The sequence below is a fragment of the Kogia breviceps genome, chromosome 17, assembly GCF_026419965.1.
Source record: "Kogia breviceps isolate mKogBre1 chromosome 17, mKogBre1 haplotype 1, whole genome shotgun sequence".
In the NCBI taxonomy this organism is placed as follows: Eukaryota; Metazoa; Chordata; class Mammalia; order Artiodactyla; family Physeteridae; genus Kogia; species Kogia breviceps.
Window position 1 is genome coordinate 62,602,075 of NC_081326.1, and position 14,885 is coordinate 62,616,959.

At 38.3% G+C, this 14,885-nt stretch overlaps 1 protein-coding gene across 1 annotated transcript in view; it reads right to left on the reverse strand.

Moving 5' to 3' along the window:
• The window catches only part of ATAD2 (ATPase family AAA domain containing 2), a 68,494-nt gene extending 56,548 nt beyond the window's left edge, over positions 1-11,946 (reverse strand). The window contains exons 1-2 of the mRNA XM_059042781.2: positions 11,695-11,946; positions 635-783 (exon numbers count right to left, since the gene is read on the reverse strand). Of these exons, the coding sequence (XP_058898764.1) occupies positions 635-783; positions 11,695-11,862 (317 nt within the window). The 5' untranslated portion in view covers positions 11,863-11,946. The remainder of the gene's footprint in view (positions 1-634; positions 784-11,694) is intronic.
• Between the last annotated feature and the right edge of the window lie 2,939 nt (positions 11,947-14,885).

Sequence of the window (14,885 nt, forward strand, 5' to 3'; positions counted from 1 at the left end):
CCATGAAGTACATACTTCCTAATTCACTGAAATTAATTCTTTGAGTATTAAAATGTAATTCATGCCATCTACCTCAGGGTTCTTGAGAAACAAAATTTAAATATGTATAAAGCATCTAGTCAAAAAACCACTGAACAAGTCAAAAAACAATCAAAGCCATGTTCTGCCTCCTATGTGAAGAAAGCCTTAGAAGCATACCAACAGAGATATTCATAAATGACTTAGAATTGATGAAAAACTTGATAGTAGGCAATCAGAAATATAACTATTTTGAATAAAGGCTTTTTACAGACTATGAAGCAGAACCACATATCATAAGCAAGTTATAGTCATAAAGTCTCTTTAGATTACTCAAGTACCCAGAACTGACCCTGTATCAACCAACCTCGTCAGTTGCACTCACACATATCACAGATACCATCTTTGAACAAGAAAATAAAAACAAACCTGACCTGAGTACATATTAAATTTTTAATTCAATAACATTCATTTAGTGCAATTTCATCTCAAATAAATTACATTTTACAATCTGGACTCTTGATGACCAGTCAAGAACACACTTAATAATTAAATGCAAATCCTAAATTATTACTTTAAAACTATTTTGAATTAGCATTTAAGCATCTTGTATTACCTTGTAAAATGCCTGCCATTAGGATGTTCCTCCGTTATTTCCACATTCTTATCAAAACTAGAATCTGAAGAATTCTGTGCATTTTTTCTCAAGGACCTTAAAGCATGTGTCTGGTGGTAGGTTTCAACTTCCTTAACTGAAGACCGATCCTTTAAAAAAAAAATTAAGAAAGCCATCTAAGTTTTTCTTCAGTCAAATACCCAAGTTAAACTCCTAAGATTTGTCTCTGATTAAAAGTTTTAACAACTGCTTTTGGTGTACAGTATCATTTTTGCATCTCCCCGAGAAACTAAAATAGTTAATATCTAGAATAATCATTTTACAATAAACAAATATGAGCAATGTCTATGAGGTGCATAGTATAAGATTCATTAATGTTTTATGGTTCTATTTCATAACAAGTAGTCTCGAGTGAAATTTTCTACCACTGATAAAAAGTTGTAATAGTTCATAATGGTAAGTACTCCTTTATTTTAAGGCTATGGAAATTAAAAAGATACACATACACCATGAAACCACTGGAAACAATCTTAAAATAACTGGACTATCAGAAGTGTAATTTTGGCTTGGATGACAAAAAGGAGTTATTACCATCTCACACAATTTCACCCACATAATGTAAAAAATGAATTTAGAGGCTGTTTAGGTATGCTAATTTCTTATAAAAACCATAGAGCTCTATTTGACTTTATTTTTGCTCAACAGACTACAGGCTCTCTAAGTTAGTGGGTTGCTTTATGAGCTACAGAGGTTCTGTCATAAAGTATTCAAAATTTCATACATGCCTCTCTTAGAAATCATACAGAGGATACTTTTACGTTAGAAGAGAAGGCAAATGTACCTAACAACTCTATAATCCTATGTCTTACTACTCCAAAAATTTATAATTTTAGAAAAACAGGCAGTGTTTTTTTAAAAAACAATAAAACATCAGTGCCCCCCAACCCTATGTGCCTCAGGCTGGCTTTACCTGGTCATTTCCTTATGTTTTATTAGGATATTTTGTCATTTAATTTTGTTTCAGGAAGAATATTTGATTGGTTCAAAGGTAGAGTAAGGATATTTACACCACAAGGATCTGTAGAAGAATTAGGTTCTTAAAGGCATGAGAGGACAATTTTAAAAATTAGACAGGTTCTTCATAAGGTATTAAGTGATACATATGATTTGTTACTTTTATCAGTGTTCCTATATTTCAGGATGTTTCAAAAAAGAATACCTATACATTTAGGTAGGTGTATTATTTTTTAAATGAATACCTACATCCTAGATGGGTGTAGTGTAACATAAGACTTTCCAAGGAAAACTGTAAGGGTAACTATTTCCACTCTCTCAACTTCCATGTGTACTTTCTCTTAAAACGGATCTAAGAAGGCATCTTAACACAAGGCATCCTCTTTCATTTAACTTTCTCCCATTTTACAAAAGAAAGTCATAACTCTCACTCATTCTGAATCTTACTATTATGGGCTGCTTCAAGGCATTAAAAACCTTCCTAAAGCCAAAGAAAAACACTAATGTAGGTGTTAAGAGAATGAATGGTTAAGAGAATAAATGACTAAGCTAGGCAACAAATCCTTTCGTTAGGTGGTTTCCAATTCTTCCGCTTTTAACAAAATTGAAAGGAGACCTAATCAAGCTAAGAGACCATTACAAATGTTCGGCAAGTGATTTTCTGCTTATAAGCCAGAAAAACTGAGTGGCACTGCAAATAAAATTCCCTTCATTACTATCTACTTATTTATATGAACAATGTTTCTCAGTGCTTACTTTTATAAAAACAATGAAACTGATGACAAAACACTCTTCAGCAATAAATAAGATTCATCCACAGATACTTAAACTAACTGGGTGGGTAGGGAGACTTAAACCACATGAAATCCTAATAAAATATTACTTCCTATGTTTAATCATTTTTAATCAAAATAGATAGTTTTTTGTTGTTCTGATCAATTGAATGTTAATAATGATAATTCAATACACAAAATTTTTATTTCTTGGAGCTCTATCATCCCGGAAAAGTGGAAAAAATCCAACTTTTGTTTTATAAGTATGAAAGGATAATTAATAACCGACTTTCAAGCATGAAAATATATCAAGATAAAATGCTGTGGGTTAAGTGGATTGGAAATACAAATTAAAAGAGGAATAAAAAAGAAGGTAAAATTTCTGACTACTGAAAGAACTTGCTCATGTATTAATTTTTAATGTTTCAAGACAGGTATCAAATAACTATAATTTTTACATTCCAGTGGATACTTATAAAAATGTGATGTAATAGTTTTATTTTTTAATGTCAACCTTAAAAAATGAAAGAAATGATCCCTTTGTAACTACTTAAACCTATGCGGGGGGCGGGGGAGACCTTACAACTAAGGTCAGCTTAAAAATGTAAAAGCAGGGACTTCCCTGGCGGTCCAGTGGTTAAGATTTCACCTTCCAATACAGGGGGTGTGGGTTTGATTCCTGGTCAGGGAGCTAAGATCCTACATGCCTCAAGTCCAAAAACCAAAACATAAAACAAGCAATATTGTAGCAAATTCAATAAAGACTTAAAAAACTGTGAAAGAGCTAAAAAAATTTAGAAACGCAGGGGAAAACTTTCATAACATTGGATTTGGCAATGATTTCTTAGGACACCAAAAGCACAGATAACAAAAGAAAAAACAGATAAGTTGAACTTCATCAAAATTAAAGAACTTTTGTACAAAGGACATTATCAGTAGAGTGAAATGGAAACTCATGGAACAGAACATATTTGCAAATCATGTATCTGACAATGACAAAGGACTGATATCCACAATATATAAAGAACTCCTATACTTTTAACACCACCAACAAAAAAAGTTAAAAATGGGCAAAGTATTTAAATAGACATTCCTCTGAAGAATATACACAAATGGTCAATACACATGAAAAGATGCTCAACATAACTAGTCATAAGGAAATGCAAATCAAACCCAATGAGATACCACTTCACACTCATTAGGATGGCTATTATCAAAAACAAAAAAAGAAAAAAGAGAATAAGTATTGGCAAGGATGTGAAGAAACTGGAACCCTTGTGTACACTGTGGAAAATGATATGGCAATTCCTCAAAAAATTCAACATAGAATTACCATATGATTCAGCAATGCTGCTTCTGGGTATATACTCAAAAGAAGTGAAAGCAGGGACCTGAAGAGAGATCTGAACACTCATGTTCATAGCAGCATATTCACGATAGCCAAAAGGTAGAAGCAATCCCAGTGTTCATCAACAAATGAACGGATTAAAAAATATATATATATATAGTACAAACAATGGAATATTATTTAGTCTTAAAAATAAAGGAAATTTTAAACACACTGAAATAACATGAATGAACCTTGAATATATTATGCTAAGTGAAATAAGTCAGTCACAAAAGAAGTAGGTTTCCTTTTATGAGGCTCCTTGCCAGGGGCTAGGAAGAAGGAAAATGGGGGAGTGTGGTGTGGGGGAGTGTGGTGTGTGTGTGTGTGTGTGTGTGTGTGTGTGTTGCGGTTTTTTTGCAGGATTTCTGTTCCTCGACTAGGGATTGAACCTGGGCCACGGCAGTGAAAAGGCTGAGTCGTAACCACTGGACTGCCAGGGAATTCCCAGGGGAGTTAGTGTTTGACTAGGTACAGAGCTTCAGTTTTGCAAGATGAAAAATTCTGCACAGAGGGTGGTGACGGTTGCAGAACAATGAATGTACTTAATATTACAAAACTATACACTTAAAAATGGTTAAAATGACAATTTTATGTTATCTATATGTTATTACAATAAAAAAAGTAAATGTCACTATATTCCTGGGGATTAAAAAAAAAAAAGGTTTGCTTCCATAGGAAAAAAGAAAGAAGGGAGTTGCTAAATACTGGGGAAAAGATTCCCTGAGAAACTTAGAAGATTTAATCTTATAAGTGAATCTTTGATTTGCATAGTGAGTGGCTTAGTTCATCGTCCCTAAATAAGCACTAAGCATCAAGAAAGGCTCTCCTTAACAGCATGGAGAAAAAAACAAAATAGGTTTCTTGGGAGTCACCTATATAAAGGCGCATACTGAGGAATTTAAAAATATAACTTTCAAAAGTGGTTTTTATAAAAGCAACACGTGCCCATTATAATCAGAAAAACAAAGAAATGTACAAAGATGAAACTGTCACCCTTAATTCCAAGCTACCCACAGATAACCACAGTTAACCTTTTGGTGCATAAACCATTCTTTTCCTTTGCTAACACATTCACACAGTTTTAAAATTGCGATAATATTATTTATTCTTTGTTACTCTTTTCTAGTAATACAAGCATTTTCCCATGTCAAAATCTATTCTAAAAATCTTTTTACATGAATGAATAGTATTTCAGCCATTACATGAATTTAACAAGCTGCTTAATGTATCACGTATAGGTAATCTGCAATTTTTTTGTTATAAATACCTCTAGATGAATTATCTTTTGAGCATCTGATTTCCTAAGGAAACTAGCACAGTTGTTAAATCAAAGTAACATTTTAATACAGCTAATCAAAATAATTCTCAAGAGGTAAGTTAAACACCAACTAGTAGCAGTAATTAACACTGGATGATAGAAATGGGGACTTTCACTATCTATTTTTCACATTTTTGCAACATGTAGTACCAGAAAAAATTTTCCTAAGAAGTGAAAAACAAAGAAAACATACTTAGTCTGAAAACTAAACCTAGGGATGTAGTGTCCTCATTTATTCTTTCGCTAAAATCTACTTTAATATTGAGAGCACTGATAGTTCTTAAAAGTGAAGTTTAAAAGGAGAAAAAATATAGTTCATTAGATTTTAAGTCTGTTATAATCTTGCAGAATCAGTAAGTTAGAACAGGGAGCGTGCAACAATAAGAAAAGTTTTTCCCTAAAGTGGACACAATTGAGAAACAGAAATATTCTGATGTTATTTTTCCAAAAAAGATCAAGCTTAGTAAAGCTTTAAATTAATAAAAAATATGTATGGGAGTCATATTTGTTGAGTTAATTCAAGTTATCAATTCAACAAATGAAATTTAAACAGGATTTTTAAGATCACAGTTATATTACTGACATGAAACATATTCATCCAGACTTGGGGCTTCCTGAAAGCCTAAAAAGCAGTGTATTCTAATGTACAATGGTATACACATTATACCCACATTACATAGTTGTGACAGCCCTCCTTAGCTTCATCTTTAAACACGAGTGTGGTCAATTACTCATCATGGATCTATTCCACAAGTTCCAGCAATTTGCTTTCTAACCATACAGCTCTTCCAGTAGATCTAAAACTATCTCCAAATAGCTAAATCCAACTGCCTTCTCTACCTCATTCACTTCTATGATCACTCTGTTGTTTGCTTTGATCCTTTGTTTACATGATATTTTTTTAAAAACCTAATTCATCCTCTTCCCACCTTTAAAATAAAGCCATTGCTCCAGATCTTAAATATTCTTGTGTTTTGCTAGGCACCTTCAAGGATTCAACTCTCAACTCTACATAGGTGACTCACAAAGAATAGTCCTTACCTCTAACCGAACTCTGGCGTCGTATTCCCAAAGATGTACAGATTACCTCTTCAGCTGGAAACAACACTGTCTTTCCTCCCTCTATCTGAACAACTCTCAGACCCCTTGCAGTACTTTTGGACTTTTTCTCTCTGTGCCTCCTAATACTACCTTAATTTAGGCTCTGGTTTTCTCTCCTTTGCTCTGTTGTGATAATAATGTACTAAGTAAGAGCCCAACCTTTTAAAGATAGACTGCCTATGATTGATTCTCCGCACGTCACTTAGAACTGTATAATCTTCTCCAAGTTACATAGAGACCTTAGTTTCCCTACCTGTAATGAGGATAATAATACTTTATTTGTATACTTTTAAATTACTATACTTCAATTTTTTTTTTTTTTTTGCAGTACGCGGGCCTCTCAGTGTTGTGGCCTCTCCCGTTGCGGAGCACAGGCTCCGGAAGCTCAGGTTCAGCGACCATGGCTCACGGGCCCAGCCACTCCGCGGCACGTGGCATCTTCCCGGACCGGGGCAAAAACCCATGTCCCCTGCATCGGCAGGATTCTCAACCACTGCGCCACCAGGGAAGCCCTATACTTCAATTTAAAAATAGGGACTTTCCTGGTGGCGCAGTGGTTAAGAATCTGCCTGCCGATGCAGGGGACACGGATTCGAGCCCTGGTCCAGGAAGATCCCACATGCCACGGAGCAACTAAGCCCGTGCGCCACAACTACTGAAGCCCGCGCGCCTACAGCCCGTGCTCTGTAACAAGAGAAGCCACCGTAATGAGAAGCCCGTGCACAGCAATGAAGACCCAATGCAGCCAAAATTAAAAATATAAATAAATGAATTTATAAAAAATTAAAAATAATTTCGGGCAAACAAACAAAATAATAGTTACTTTACAGGGGAAATATGTGTGTGCATATTAGGTAACTTGCCTGGAACACAGCAAGTGCTATGTAAATGGTAGCTATCAGTATTATAATCTTTTAACTGGTCATCCAAACTCCATACTTGCTGACTATAATCCATCCTAAACACTATCTCATCAGATCTGTTCTAAAAGTTGCAACTTCTAAGCCTAAAATCAAGAGCCAGCCCAACACAAACTAACAAAAATGGACAATAATGGACTATTATTATTGTCACAAAACAAGTACACTCTCTCAAATGCAGAGCAGCCAACTCCAGGGAGCAACATTCATTGCCACTTGTCAAAATCTCCCTATCCATGCTTTGAGATACTTCACTGAGCTGTACACTTTTCATTTTTGTGTTGTGATATGCTTCAAGTTTTAAAATATCTCCCATAGGCTGTACATATCAGTGTCGAGTTTGGGATATTTTTCCAGGCTAAATAAACACACGATTTAGAAAAAAACCAACCGAAAACAGTACCTTCTACATACTGCAGTGTTTTATTTTACCTAAAAACATACCGAAGAATAAAAATGTACATAAACACAACCCCAAAGTAACGTACAATCATCACCAAGAAAACCCCTACTACCCATCCTTAAGTGTCTCTTCAGCATGAGAAACAACCCTAAATTTAATGAATCAAAGAGCCTCAGACCTGTGAAAACACAGAAATAGGCAATGGCTAGCCTGACTCTGGAGGAAAGGGGCATCCAAACTTATAAATAGGAAGAAAATAAAAGCTTAAAAACCAAAGAAACAGATTTAAAACAACAATAAAATATTTTCAGGGAACCCATACAAGTCAGGGGAAAAAAAAACCCTAACGCGCAGTTGAGTGAGATCATATGCAAAATGTAAAAGGAAAATGTGGTTGAGATTTCCCCAGCTGTCCAGCAGTTAAGACTCTGCACTTCCACTGCAGGGGGCGAGGGTTCGATTCCTGGTCAGGGAACTAAGATCCCACATGCCATGCAGTGCATCCAAAAAATTTAAAAAAAAAAAAGTAAAATGTGAAAATGTGGTTAATAAATAGGTAACTGTAGGTATCTTCAGAACTTGAAGGTCAGCCTCCAAGATTAGACGAAGAAAAATGCAAGTTAATGAATTAATATGAATAAATCCAACCATCTTTAAAAGGAGCCTACCCTAAGAAATGCTGTTAATAAACGTGTGAATGAGACAAGGAAATACCCAAATACAAGGAGGGTGGATCAAGGAGTTAAGTTTCTGAAATGCATGATTGATGTTCAAAAAGCAAGCTATAATCAAATCAAATGTATTGAATGTAAAGAACCCTAATTAGAAAATATTCCAATCACAAAGGTATGTTTCATTTTTGGTACTGGTGGACTTTGTCAGCATGAATACATTACCCCTGAAGACCCAATCCCATGCTCACTAAATAACACTCTGATTACAATTTGTTCTACGGAGGATTTGAGAGGGGAGTACTTTGTCTCAAAAAGATATAATCCCTACTGGAAATCCTAGTCTGGAAAAGAATCTTTTCTACCCTACAACAACCAGGTGAGTGCTAATTGCTCAACTACCACATACCACTGATATAGCAAGACAATCAACAACAAAATATTTATTATGCAACTACTATGCTCTAGGTGCTAGGAATACACAGCTGAACAAAAGGTTAAAATCCAAACCCCTATGGAGTTCCAATTCTGATTTGGGGAGAGATAAAAATATTTTAGAAGTAGGAAATTATAGAATATTTAGAAGGTGGTAAGTGTTGGGGACCATAAAACAGAGCAAAGGGGCCTGTCAATTAGTGGTTTGCAATGTTAAATAGGGTGGTTAGGATAAGCATCATTGAAAAGGTGAAATTTTAGCAAACACTTGAAAGAGACTGTTTCATAGGTTCTCCTAGGTAGGACTCACAGCTCTATTGCTTACTATAATGGTGAATTGAGCAACTTATTTAAGTCTCTGTGCCTCAGTCCTCTTACCTGCACAACAAAGATAATCGCACCTACCTTATAAGGTTATGAGTATCAAGTTAATGTTTGTAAAATTCCTGGAACACATTAAGCACTATGAGTTCCGAGTTTTTGTTTTTTATTTTTTAATTTAAAAAATGTAAAAGGTAAAGGAATAGCTCATGCAGATATCCAGGGAAAAGGTATTCCCAACAGAAAGGAGAGCAACTGCAAAGGCCCTGGGATTCAAGGAGCAGCTAGGTCAGAGAGGCTAGAACAGACTGGGTTTTGCAAAAGGGAGAATGGAAGAGGATGTCATCATAAAGGGAAGGGAGCAAGGAGGTATAGGGCTGCTTCTCAACTTTTAAACTTTTACTCTTAGATGGGGATTTTTAAGCAGAGGAGTGATCAACTGTTTTGACTTTTTGCAAGATCACTCTGTAAGCTATACTGCGAACTGACTTTCAAGGGAGGAGGATATTACATATAAGGGTGGCAAACAGGGAAGCTACTCAAGAATCTATTTTAATAATCCATGGGAATTCCCTGGTGGTCCAGTGGTTAGGACTCGAAGCTTTCACTGTCAGGGCCCGGGTTCAATCCCTGGTCAGGGAACTAAAATCCCACAAGCCACAGTGCTAGATCAAAACAAACAAACAAAACCAAAACAAACCAAAACACACACAAAAAAACCAAAACACTATTTTAATAATCCAGGCAAAAGATGATGGCTTGAACCAGCATGGCAACAACGGAGCAGCTGAGACATGGTCGGATTCTGAAAAAATTCTGAAAATAAAGCCAACAGAATTTGCTAATATGAACGGAGAGAAGAGTTAAGGGTGATTTTAAGGTTTTTAGCCTGAGGAACTTAAAAGATGGAGTGGCCATTAAAATTGACTGTGGTCTTAACAGCTGACAATGACTGAGTCCTAACTATCAGCCAAGTGTTCAGGTAATCTCCTTACATGCCTGATCACATTTAATTCTCACTACCCTTGTGGTGGGTATCACCCCCTTTTAAGTATAGAAACCTGCTGATATTGGTAAACTGATATTCATAACTAACAGTTATTTTTTAAATTAATTTTTTATTGTAGTATAGTTGATTTGCAATGTTGTGTTAATTACTGCTGTACAGCAAAGTGACTCAGTTATACATACACACATATATATATGTGTACACACACACATTCTTTTTCATATTCTTTTCCATTATGGCTTATCACAGGAAGAACTAACAGTTGTTTTAAGCACCTATGTTTCTTAACCAGTATTCAATACATCATTACAGTCCCAGGAACAAGCTAATAAACACTCAAATATTTACTGAAATAATTAGCTGTTTCTGAACATAGGTTAATGAGTCGAGTGACTGAGTTCATTGAAGAAGTGTCCAGCCTCCCCAGATCTCTTAACAACTTCTGCCTGTGATTGAGAAACAGATCCTAAAAGCCAGGAAATTGTTTTTCAATTCAGAATCACAATTTCAGAGACTGACTGGACCATTTCATTCCCCTCAGTAGAGGAACAACTCGTACAGGGCCTCTACAAAAGATACCACTAATTTCCTATCGGGATCTCTCTCTTACCTATGGTTTGTCCCTCTCTCCCACCTCAGGTACCTCCCCTTGGCCTCTCATTCTGACTTCCCAGTTCTAACCCTCTCTCTGGTCCTATTTTTCCCACCCCCATGACTACCCTCCCTTCAACAGAACTAGACTACTTCCTGCTGCCTTAACTTTACTAGCGTTGCTTTCTCAATTTCTCGAACCCTTTGTTAACGCTGTCTCCTCCACCTGTGTCTCTTTCAGCAGCTGGGGTGGGGAGGTGGAGGGAGGAGAAGCACTTTTTTCAGGAAGACCTTAGTATACTGCCCCACCGCCTTGGAAACCTGTAGACCTTGCTTAGAACCATAGCATGAAATAACAGAAAGGGAAAGGTGGTGGCGGCAGAGAATCCAAGTTCCAATTTTCGATCTACCACTTACTGGTTAGCTTCTTGAGTCTGTTTTTTCATCTGTAAGAGACATATCGTAACTATCCATTCTCATGGAGCTGTTATGAGGCTTAAGCGAAGAACACGTACATGAAACGGTGCTCTCCATCTCTCTACATTATGCAACCTGGTATTATTCACTGCGTTCTGGTTACTGAACCCCTCTGGATCGTAAATGAAGGTCAGGGAATCTGAGTTACAATCTTTCTGTCCCCCGCGGCCCCTAAAACACTTGTTATGCATACAGGAAGAGCTCAGTAAATGCGTATGGCTCGCGATCGCTGCAAACCTAGGGTGGGAGCCCGGGCGACCGGACAGGGAGGTGTGTGAGGTGGGGGGCGGGGCAGCCCCAAACCGAGATTCGGCCTCCAGCTGCACCTCGGCTGCGGAGGGCTCCGGTTTCCTCTCGAGTAAAAGTGGGTGGTAAAACACCGCTCACCCTCCCGCAGTCAGTCCATCTCTCCACCCGACCCACACCCCTCCGGGGCTCGGATCTTGAGAAGCCTTCCATTTTACTTGTCCTCGACAATACTCCTCCCAACCTACCTCCCTCTCCTTCCTCCACCCCCAGCCAACTGTCACCCGGACCGCCCGCCCACCCACCCCACCATCCTGGGCCCCACCGGGCAACGGGCCGCCGGCAGTCCCCCAGGCCCGGCCCGAGGGGCCCGCTCCAGGCCGGTACTCACGCCCGCGGCGGCCACGGTGACGGCGGACTGCTCAGCGGCGCCGGCCGAGCGGAGCCGCCTCCGGCCGATCTGCTTCAAGCTGAGAAACTCGCTGGACAGGTCCAGAGAGTCCGTGGCCGAGGCGGCGGGGTGGCTGTGCAGCTCTAGGCTGCTGCGGAGGACCACCATCTTCTCTCCTTCCTCGTCCGGGACTCCGCGGCGGGAGACGCACCCGAAACCAGGCAACAGCCGTTCAGGCTCTTCCGCGCTCCGAATTCTGGCGCCACAAGCTCCGCGCCGACCGCCGTAGCGCGCGCACCCGGAATCCCTCCGCCGCCTGTCCCTCCCACGCTGCCACCCTATCACGGCGGGCTCGAAACTTTCCTCCCATCTGTAGAGCGAAGGACTTTGGGCCGAACTTGAGGACAAACTACACCGACAGTGTTGAGGACTCGAGCGGACAGTGATGTGAGACCACTCTCTCCCTTTTCTTAGATAGTGCCGGCTCGCAGAGCTCGGCGGAGGGAGACGGCCGGTAGTGGCGCGCGGTCCCGTTTGGAATTTTGGCGCGTGGACGCCGTAGGGGGAAGGGAGGCTCCCGGCCGCTGTGATTGGGTGGCGGGGCCTGGAGGCTCCTCCCCGCCCCTCCCGACACCTGCCCTCGGCTTCCCGCCACGCGGGATTCAAATGCGAATTGCAGAGTCTTTGACTGGAGGGGAAGAAAGCACTTGGCTTTTGACAGGTTTTGACTTTGATTCTTAAGAGCTTAACCCAAACAAGTTAAGAGAAAGAGAGGTAAGAGAGAGCGGGCAGAGTATTATAGTTAAAGACGCAGGTTCTGTACCCAACGCCAACAGATCCCGCGATCTTGAGGAAATGATTCACCTCGCCGGTCTTAATTTCCTAATCTGTGTATTAACCCTGATTACAATACCTGAGGTTCTAAGATTTTATTATACCTTAGAACCGTGTCTGCACATAAATGTTTGCCAATATTACAGAATTACAGAAGATGGCTTCTCTAAAAAATTAAAACAGTTAACGTGACTACTTTGAAATAGATAGCAACATGCTGAATGATCAGAATGTGAGAGGAGCCCTAGTGAAACAAACAAAAGCTATTTATTGATTTGGATAACTACATTTCCTTAATTCGACATGTATTAAATATTGATCGAGCATCTGTTATGTGCCAGGCAGTATTCTAAGCACTGGGGATGCAGCTGTGAACAAAGAGAGCAAAAATGCCCTCATGGAACTTAAATTCTGGTGAAAGGAGAAAGACAACAAACTAAATAAATGATACGTTTGTTAAAACGTAGTAAGTGTTAACAGAGAAATATAGAGTAGGGAAGGTGAAGGGAAGCGTGCAGTTTTAAACGGCGGTTAGAAGGTCTCACGAAATGTAAGCAAAGACCTAAAGGAGGTTAGGTATATCTGGGAGAAGAGAGATGCAAGCAGAGGGAAGGAGAGGACAGTGGGCCGACGAGATCAAAGAGGAAAAAGCTGCTAGGAGCCGATCCTGCCAGGCCTCAGCTTTCAGGCTTTTGCTTTTTATTATGAGATGAAAAGACATCATAGGGTTTTGAACAGAGGAGTGACTTATTCTGACTTTTTGAAAGAATCCATCTGGCTGCTGCATGGAGAATGTAATCTTGGGGACAAACTTATGCTTAAAAAAATTGTTAATCTGAAATTCAGCTTTAACTGGTTGTCCTGTATTTTTATTTGCTAAATCTGGCAACTCTAGTTAGGAGGGCACTACAATTATCCAGGCAAGAGATGACGTGACACAGACCAGTATGAGAGCTGTGGAGATAATGAGAAATGGTCAAATATTAGGTATTTTTGGAAGAAAGAGCACATAAATTTGCTAATTAATTGGATTTAGGCATGAGGGAAAGAGGAGAGTCAAAGATGACTCCAATATTTGGTTGCTTGTTTGTTTGCCTGAGCTAATGGAAAGTTGGAGCTGTATCTAACTTAGAGAAGGCTCTGGCTAAAGCAAGTTTGGAGGGAGTATCAGGAATTCCTTTCCTTGCACGTTTAAGATACAGAAGTTACTATATATTCAACACTTAAAATATGGCCTTTTAAGAGTTTAAAAAATTATATTTACCACAGCATTATTTATAATGTCAAAAAGCTGAAAACAACTTGAATGTCCCTCAGTGGGACCTTAAGAAGAATAGTCATTAAAAATTATGATGCAACTCTGTGTTAATTTAATTATATGGAAAGTTGTGCACAGTGCATTGTAACTTGTTAAGAATGTACAAAGAAATAGATACCATACAGTTACATCTTTGTTTTAAAAAAAGTATATGTGTATACTTGCATTGGAAAAACCCCCAAAGAAGCTACGACAAAATGTTAATGGTTAATTTCTGGATGGTAATAGTATGGTTGTTGTGTAGTTTCTCTGTACTTTTCTCAGTTTTTCTCATTTTTTTGCATTAAATATGTATTACTTTTACAATAGGGAAAAGAAAGCTTTAAGATGATTGTTTAGGGGGGTGGTGGTGGTGGGAGGAATTGGGAGATTGGGACTGACATATGCACCAATATGTATAAAATTGATAACTAATAACCTGTTGTATAAAAAAATAAAACTCAAATATATATATATATATATATATATATATATATATATATATATAAGAAGATTGTTTACCCAATATAAATGAAAGCAGAAAGAACAATATTTAAAGTAGCATAGTCTACCATTATGGTATGTCCACTTTTCTTTATGCATGTTATACATCGATAAACATTTATGGAAAGAACTTCCACCCAAAAGGCATATACATTGTGATTTTGTTATATATTACCATATTGACCTCCACAGAAGTTATAGCTGTCATTTTAGTTTTTAGTTTTTTTTAAATAAGCAAAGAAATAGAAATTTCAGAACACCAAGAGATGGAGCCAGCCAAACGGTTTTCTTTGTTCCTTTACTCTCTCTCCAACAACATTAAGAATTACCATACTTGCTTCAGCCTTTAGTTGATGTAGTGGGTTGATCTGTGTATCCCAACAGGATACGTCTAAGTCCTAAACTCTGGCATCTGTAAACATGACCTAATTTGAAATAGGGCCTTTGCAGATGTAATTAGGATCTTGAAATGAGATCATCCTGGATATACGGTGGACACTAAATCCAAATCTGGTGTCATAAGAGAAAGGAGAGGAAGTTCTGACACACAGACTCA